At 28.5% G+C, this 9,328-nt stretch overlaps 1 protein-coding gene across 1 annotated transcript; it reads left to right on the top strand.

Moving 5' to 3' along the window:
- Nucleotides 1–2,121: 2,121 nt before the first annotated feature.
- Nucleotides 2,122–2,802, top strand: LOC111914873 (uncharacterized). The gene is made up of 2 exons (XM_023910583.3): nucleotides 2,122–2,423; nucleotides 2,510–2,802. The coding sequence occupies exons 1-2, from the start codon at nucleotides 2,270–2,272 to the stop codon at nucleotides 2,656–2,658; spliced, it is 303 nt and encodes a 100-aa protein (XP_023766351.1). The 5' UTR covers nucleotides 2,122–2,269; the 3' UTR covers nucleotides 2,659–2,802.
- The last annotated feature ends 6,526 nt before the right edge of the window (nucleotides 2,803–9,328 follow it).

Raw genomic sequence — 9,328 nt, 5'->3', positions numbered from 1 at the left:
TTTTTCCCAAACATATTTTTGTATTTCTTTTAAACGTGTGGACCTTTTCTGTAAAAAAGGCATATGAACATTTTCTATAAATTACATGGACAATTTTTTAATTTATTTTTTACATGGGGGTCAAACCCACCACATATGAAAATCTTAAATATATGAACTATTTTTTGCCAACATACGAAAGTCTTGTGACCAAAGTATTAAACCCAAAAATTCTAAGAACCAAACCTACAAATAGACAAATCATTATGTTGTCAGAGTATGAAACCCAAAAATTATATGGACTAACTGTGCCAATATACAAAACTTTTGTGGCCAAAACCTCAAACCCAAAAGTCCACTGTTTATTTCTCAACTGAATTATCTTATTTTTATCAACTATCAATACATAAGCTTGTTGCATGTTTCCTTTCCTACTCTTTGTCCTGTGACCACTAAATAGTTTTTGAAGCATGTTCTTTAGATCAAAATATTGAATTAATAATAATAATAATAATAATAATAATAAAAATAATCAAACTCGTATAATGTTTAGGGATGGCAAAAAAATCTCATACCCATTGGGGAACCCGAAACTCACATCCGTTTTGATTGGGGAATCCTCTAGTTGACCGGTGATGTGGATGGGGATGAGGAATCCCCGAATAAAAAAAGTAGGGATGAGGATGGAGATGGGGATACCCTTAATCCCCGACCCTGGGCCCGCCATCGACATATATTAATATATAAAAATAATACATAACATATATTTATAGTACAGTTTATAATACATAAAATTTGATCTAAGTAACCTAGCTCATTAGTAATTATTTGATTGAAATTATACTTTTGCTTTTTCTTTTATTTAATTTAAACTTGTGTATATATATTTTTTTCTCTTTGCTTGATCCATTTTACCTTAAATATCAATCTGATAATTTTTGTCTACTTAATTTTTTATGTATGTATTTAAATTTGGTAGAAAATCTATTTATACTTTTTATGGAATTTATGGATACTTATATATTTAATAAAATCTTTAAACTTATGCCGGTAAAATTGAAATTTAGAGTTTTTTCTTACTTAAAAATTTGCATATTAAAAGAGAAAAATAAATCCTTGTTTCTCCGTTGGGGATCCCCAATTCCCGTTGGAGGTGGGGATGAAGATTTATTTATATTTCCCGATGAGGATGGGGATCGAGATGAGGATTGGAATGTTTACTGAGTTATTAGTTTTTTCAAACAACCAATAAATTTAAAAAAATGTTTGACGAGTTAACAACCAATTTTCAAATATGTTTTTTGGTATTTTTAAAAAATCATTTTGAATAACTTAGAAATTGTGATTTTCTAAAATGGTTTATAACTTAAAAAAAAAGACTTATTAACTTATAGATTCTCTACCCTACAAGTTAATCCAAATATATATTTTTTTTAAATAAAATTGTCATCATATAACTAATAAATTTTGGTATCTAAAAATATTTATCAAGTTACAACCCAAACACCTTGTAAGTTCAAACTCAAGTTCATGTCTAAGTTTATCGAGTTAACGAGTATATTCAATTGAGTACTAATCAAGTTTTATTGATAGTGTCTGTTGAAGCCGTTTTTTGTCCACATTTTGATTCCACAAAAAATATACATATATAAAATGCATTCCAAAAAAAGCTAGTATGTATGCTATAATTTTCTAAAGATGCAAAAAAATACTCGAAAATATAAAATTAAAGTAAAGGTTTTTTTATATAATTTTATATATTTTAAAAACTTTTAATTATTTTTTTTTTCAAATATCTATATACAAATAAATTTATATACAAATAAAAATAAGAGATATAACTTTTAAATTGCAACTTCTATTTTTCAAATTATAGCTATTTTTGCCATTAATTACCCTTATTCTTGCCTTTTAGCAACAGTTGTATTTTCTCTTACCTATTTATCTTGTTTTTAATTAAACTAGTATTTAAAATGACATATTTAATATTGAAAATCAATCAAAGTAAATTAGATAAAAAAATATTTTTTATAACAAAAGGCAAAATCAAAGACAAGTCAAATGACAATAAAGGCCAATTTGGTATTTCTGATGGACCTGTTACTCTAAAGGCTAAAGCTCAGATCTCACGATTCACCTTTCTCAATTCACCATATACATGATGGCCCAATTAGCCCATGTAAAGCAGCAAAGGTCGTCTGCGAAAAAGCAACACAGAGAGTGAAAGAGGGAGGGCGTAGCGATTGGACTTTGCGAACATAGCAATTACCAAGAACGAAGAAAGAGAGAGATGAACACAGACATTACTGCATCGGCTAAGCCGGAGTACCCAGTCATAGATCGGAATCCCCCCTTCACCAAGACCGTCGCCAACTTCAACACCCTTGATTACCTTCGACTCACCACCATCTCCGGCATCTCTGTCACCGTTGGATACCTTTCTGGTCTCACACCCTCTTCCTGCTCAATTATATTCGTTTACTCTTGGTTTGATTCTTCAATAACGTAGCATTTCTTTTCATTTTTGCAGGAATCAAGCCAGGGATCAGGGGCCCGTCGATGGTGACCGGGGGTTTAATCGGAGTTATGGGTGGGTTCATGTACGCGTACCAGAACTCCGCTGGACGTCTGATGGGCTTCTTCCCCAACGATGGCGAGGTCGCTCGTTACAAGAAGTAATTCCCCCCTTCTTCGCCCAATTTTTCAATCTAGGGTTTTCTTTTGTTTGATGAAAATGACCTCAAATGGATCAATTGGGTATTTTTATGATTCTCAGTGAGGTACTTGTGTGAACCGATTAATAATTAAATTGTTCTTACTGCTTTTGTTGTCCTCGTTACTTACAATTGCAAAAAAAAAAAAAAAAAAAGTGAAGAACCATTGCCACAATTGATGTTCAACAAATAAACATTGTTCTTGTTAAATCATCCAGATAAATGGTCTCGCTTTTGTGCTTGATGCATTGCTATATGGGCGTTTTGAAACTGTAATTACTTCCTACATTGATCTGAATATGCATTTCTGATTATTCAAGCTCTAAAATTGTTGCAACTTTTTCCGTGCATAGGGGTTGTTTGGATGTGCGATTTGAAGTGATTATGTGTTATTGAATAGTTATAACTTATAATTAGTAGAAATTAAGTTGATCCGGGATTATGTATTTCATGAAAATCTATCTATGTTTTCTAACGATAATCAGTTCTCTTACTTTTATTAACTATGTCTCAATAATCAGTTTTCTAACAATTTCTTACCTTTATCTGAATAATTTGACCCCAAATAATCAGGAAATTATAGTTATTATCACTTGTTGTGATTTGCTCTTGATATGAACTCTCTCCCTAATTTTAAGCAATAATGTAAAGAGTTTTTCTTTGAGGAAGTCTCTGAAATCAAATTTGTATGATTAAGCCTTGTAACTTATTGAATACTTGAGAACTATGCATTTTTTTCAAAATACCCTGTTATTTGTGTGACAAATATACAGTTTTTGAGTGTTGTAACCAACATCAACCGATCAATCTGCGGATTGTTTTTTTGCTCCTGATGATTTATCTTATCTTTATCAGAAATTTGTTTGTCTTTTTACCCTGTTTATAGGTTTTCATCCAATTATATTAGTTTATTTCACCAAAAAAGTGGTCATATATTGTGTCTTTTATGCAAATAAACATAAAATGTTATTTGCACAAAAGACAACTTTTGATAGCCTTTTTTTTTATAAAAAAAAACTACTATTATTTTATAAATAATGAATTATGGATTTTGTCACTCGCACACTTTAACACCCAAACTTGTTTTATATCCAAGAATTTATTACATTCAAGAAAATATTTGGAAAATTAAATAAATGTTTCATGTAAATTATCATGTTAGAATAGTGCTTAAGTTACAAAGATGTTGATGTTTGGAAATTTTAGCAAGAAATCATGTTCGGTGGTGTTTGGTAAGTGGTACACACGACCAGACCTTAATCAAAAGAAAACGTTAAAATTATCAAGTTGTCCTATGTTCAAAATAACAAAAGAACAAATATGGTTTTGAAGGTTGATAAAGTTTTTTTTGACACAAATTGCTTAGAAATTCCTAAATTCTAACAAATTCTAGTATAAAATAAGTGACATCTGAGAAGTCTATTTGTTGGTAGAAGTTGCTTACAGATCGAATATGCACCAAAACTTTGATAATTTTCATTAACATGTCACAACATGAATTAAGAACCCTTGAACGAATCGGTCAAACAATTGAAAATTAGATTTCTTTATTTTGAGGTTTGTAAGTTTTGGAAGTTTGGGCAAATAATATTTTGGTGGAGTCAATGTCGATGAAAAGTCATTTATTATTTTAATGTTAACATTGACATATTGTGTCTTAGTTTTGAATGAAGAACAAAGATAAGAAAACTCATTTATTTGGTTTGTTGGTGAAAGTTTGAAAGTAAATATATCAGCTTTTGAAATAAAGAACGAGGTCTATAATTTATTAAAAGAAAACTCGATCTTATAACTTATTGAGTGGCTAAATTAAATCTTCTTATGTGGTTGCTACTTTGTTTAGTTTATCCTTAGGCTTTATAAATAATAGTTTTCCTTTGTATTTTATGCTTCAAAACTGTTTACGTTATCATTGTGATTGTTGAGTATTTGTATTCAGTGGTATCTTAACTGTTAACCTCTCAAATACTACTTATTTTTACCATATAAGCTTTCAACGAACATTTCAAAAACTTCTCAAAACGCTCAAAATCCAAAAGTTACTTCATGTAGCGTTTAACAAAACGCTACTAAACTTTTGAAATCAATTTCCATAATTACCCTTAAAAATATATTTATATATTTATTTATTTTTATTCAATTGTCTTTTTATGTAATTTTATATATTTCAAAAATTTCCAGCTACTTTTGTCAAACACTCCTATAACAAATAAAAGTTATAGCTTCCCGCTACCAGCTACCCGCTACCAACTATCCGCTACCCGCTTCCAGCTAACAGCTACTTTTGCCAAACATGCTCAAAGTATTTGTACTTTGTATTTTATGAATATGTATCTATATTAAAAACACATTAATAATACACAACATATAAAATTCGTAAAGGATATTAAGAAAAAGGATAATCACTTAAAAAAGTATATATTTTTTGATTTGTACACATTTAGTCACTGAGTTTTTTTTTTCGTCGACATTTACCTCTTTAACTTGTTAAATTGTACACATTCAGTCCTTATGACCGGTTACTTCAGGTTAGCCGGAAAAAATGACTTAATAAGGTAATATATTTTTCATTTTGTACACATTTAGTCCTTAATATTTTTGTACATATTTAGTCCCCAATATTTTTTTTGCTTCAAATAAGTCATTTTTTGTACTCATTCAATACTTATGAATGATTGTTTAGGTTTTTCTCACAACATCTTATGTGGAACAATCATTGATGAGTTAGTTGTTGATGTTTATGTCCAACATGATCTTGAATACTTGGTTGTGTAGGTCTTGTGGTTTGGCTTAGGTTTTGTATTCAGAACATCGTAACTTCTTTATACGATATCAGATTTTAACGATCTTTATATCCATGTGTTCATTTTTTCATTAAGATTACTCCCATTAAAATGTAATATATTTTTACTTACGATTTTATAAAAAAACATCCATACATGCATTCATAAAAACGTATGGACATTGGGAGGACGCATGAATACATAATAGGTGTTGCTGATACATGAAAAATAGCTATAAATGAAAAAAATCGAAAATTTTTCCATTAGAAATAAAAAAACAAGTGTTGCCGGTGCAATACCTGGACCAGGCTAAATCCGACCCTGCGTATGGATATAATAATCGTAAGTAAAAATATATTATTTTTTAATGGAAGTAATCTAAATAAAAGTTGTAGTAGACTAAAATATGAATGCATGGATATATATATCGTTCATGTGGATATAAAGCTCGTTAAAATCCGAGATCGTATGAAGAAGTTATGACATTCAGAACACATGGCCTAAGCAACCAAATAGTCGAGATCGCGATGGGCATAATAATCAAAAGACTCCAACACTTCATTAATGAATTTCCCATGTAAGATTTCGTGAGAAACAACTAAAGAAATCATTCATAAGTATTTAATGAGTATAAAAACGACTTATTTTGCAAAATAAATAAATAAAGACTAAATGTATACATAAATATTAATGACTAAATGTGTACAAAGTGATAAATATATTACCCTATTAAGTCATTTTTACCGGCTAACTTGAATTAGCCGGTCATAAGGACTGAATATGTACAATTTAACAAGTTGAAGTGGTAAATATGGACAAAAAAATCAATGGCTAAATGTGTACAAATCAAAAGCACATTACCCTTTTAAGTCATTATCCCTAACAAAAATGTTGGCTTTGCTCAGCTGTATCCCTTTATACCCCTCCTGTTGGAGGGTTGAGTTCGAAATCAGCTTGCACTAATTCTTTTTAAAATTTTTACATTGAGACGTTGACACGACATGTTAAGTGGCATGATAACTAGGAAAGTCTTACAAAACCGAATATTTGCCATTAAGTTATTTTTTGACAAACTTGAAATATAATTAGGTAAAACCATCATGAAGTTGTAAGTTTTGGGATTTCGTGTCATTTCCTTAAGCTGTAACCTTGTTTATTTCTTATTTTTGGGCTATTGCTATAAAAATCTTTAAGTTTATCACTAAATTTGCAGTTTAACTTAACATTTTTTTGTTACTCTTCTGCAATTTTTTCTAGAAAAAAGTTTGTTTATGAAGTTTTGTAGGTCACAAACTGGTCACCGCCTATGTGGTGGTTTTTTGTTGACCTGACATACATACATGTGTAGTTGTGGCTGACGTGACAAGGGTGTCTAGACTTGTTACATCAACATTTCCAATAAAAAAGAACAATTTGAAGAGGGGATGCGAAGAATCGAACCGCGTCTTCTCCTAACCCTTGCAAACCATCGTGTTCACCGCTTAGCCAACAACTTATCTTGTACATTATGTCCCCTTTCTTATATATGATCCATGAATGAAAAAAAAATAGAGGAAATCAAGAATTCTAAACAATTTGAAAAATTCTTAATGTATTTGTAGGTAAAGCATGATTTAACATATATGAGCCGCGAGAGTTTTGTAGTGAAGAGTACAATGGAATTTGACACCAATAACTTTATTTAAGTTCAACAAGAATATATATATACATCATATAGACTCTAATTATGTGTAATAAGTGAGGTGAGACGTGGTTCCTAATTTTCAAAAGGTATATAGATTGTAATAAGTGAGGTGGATGTGGTTCCTAATTTTCAAAAAGGTATATAGATTTTCAACTTTGAATATAATTTACCAACATATAGGATTGAATAAAACATATCAAGATAATCTACTAACTTTATTTTGTTTATGAATATATTCTTAAAAGTAATATTCGATTTATCACACAAGAAAATCTCTCTATACTAAAAAAATATATGTAGAATTAACCACTAGAATTTATGTAGAATAGTTTGGACACAAGAAGCCAACACATATAACACATATAAAGTGTTAGAGTGGAAGACATATTGAAATGAAAATACAATAAAAAGAAATATGAAAGTTAGATAAAAAAAAGTCGTAAGATTTGTCTTCAAGAATGCTCAATTTATAATGCATCTACGAACACTAATAATATTCGTGAAACATTAACGAACGCTAAAAATGATAGTTTCGATGTCGTAAATGAGTTTCTCAACTTGTTTGCAAGTCATAAATATGATGATTGATTTGATTTCATATGAAAAATAATCGTATTCATGAAAATGAATCTTGCGAAGATTTTATGGTTTTATTGTCAGCAAAAATCTATTTTACGGATTCATGAAATATCTTTAACGAGGTTGATGGTTATTTTATAATAAAAGATAAAAACATGATCATTTTGGCTTTCAAATATGGTTATTTTTGTAATTTACCTTTTATTTTTATGCACCTAGGAAATAATTCAATAATAAAAATGGAAGTTGGTGAAACTGTTAAGGGTATACATGGTATTAGATGAAACTATAAGGATACTTTTTGTATAATCAACGGTGTTCACACACGTTTCCCTTGACCATTCACTACCAGTCTAGTCCAAGTTCCAACTAAACAATAAACATACCGCGGATAAGCGGTTCAACATTGGGGTACTCTTTTTAGTAATATAAAATAATTCCTATTTTGCTAAAAATGTAACGATTTTTAATTTTATTTTTTAAGTTAGTTAAAATATGTTATGCTTCTATAAGTTTTTAAATATAATTTTTTATGTTAAAATGGTTACGTGAAACTTGTAATTTTAATTGCGTTCAAATGATTCTTAAGAAATATTATATTAAATTATTAATAGTTAGATACTTATATAAATTATATTTTAAGCTAAATATTATATTTGTTTCGGGATGAAATCACGAAAGACATACGCTACTTCTAAAAGAGAAATTAAATATCTTACTACTTTTTATTCCTATCAATCCTCCTATATCATTAAATGAACATTAAATGTTACAAATGTCACAATTTGATTGGATATAATGATTTGTAGGAACAACAAGTAGAAAGATATTTAATTTATCATTTTAAAATTAGACACAATCGTGTGTGTGTGTGTGTGTATATATATATATATATATATATATATATATATATATATATATATATATATATATATATATATATATATATATATATATATATATATATATATATGAAGGTTTAAACAAAAATTTATTTAAATTTGAAATTTTAGATTTGAAATTTAAAATTTAAATTTAAAAGGAACACATATTAAATACAATATATAAGTATTAATATTGTAAATTAATGACTATTTTAATTAAAACAATTATTAATTGATGTGTAAATTTGATTTGTTAATTAAAAAAAAATAAACAATGAGAAAATAACAAATGAAAAAATTCAAAAATACCAAAAAATGATATGTGTCAAATTTAATATAAGAATGATATCTGACAAAAAAGAACATTTATTTATTAGAAGTTAATATATATGAAGCTTGAATGAAAATCTAGAATTGTTGTACCTACAATAATTTATGTATCAATACAACTCCAGATTTATATTTTAGTTCAAAAAAATTTAATACCATTCGCAATTTAAATTGTTCATTTGGATAAAACCGGTGAAAATGTTGTCCAAATATAATTACAAAATAATTTAAAAGTTACAAAGTGATTCATATAAGGACCAAATTCGTAAAAGAAGCTAAAATCAGGAGCCAAACATGTAATTTACTGTATAATGTTTTTTCATTTTTCTTAACTGAGAAAATTCGTGGCTATAAATAGCAGACCACTCGTTCAGA

Source organism: Lactuca sativa, chromosome 5 (assembly GCF_002870075.4).
Source record: "Lactuca sativa cultivar Salinas chromosome 5, Lsat_Salinas_v11, whole genome shotgun sequence".
Classification (NCBI taxonomy): Eukaryota; Viridiplantae; Streptophyta; class Magnoliopsida; order Asterales; family Asteraceae; genus Lactuca; species Lactuca sativa.
Note: the sequence above shows the minus strand (reverse complement) of the source record. Positions and strands in the feature narration are given on the sequence as shown.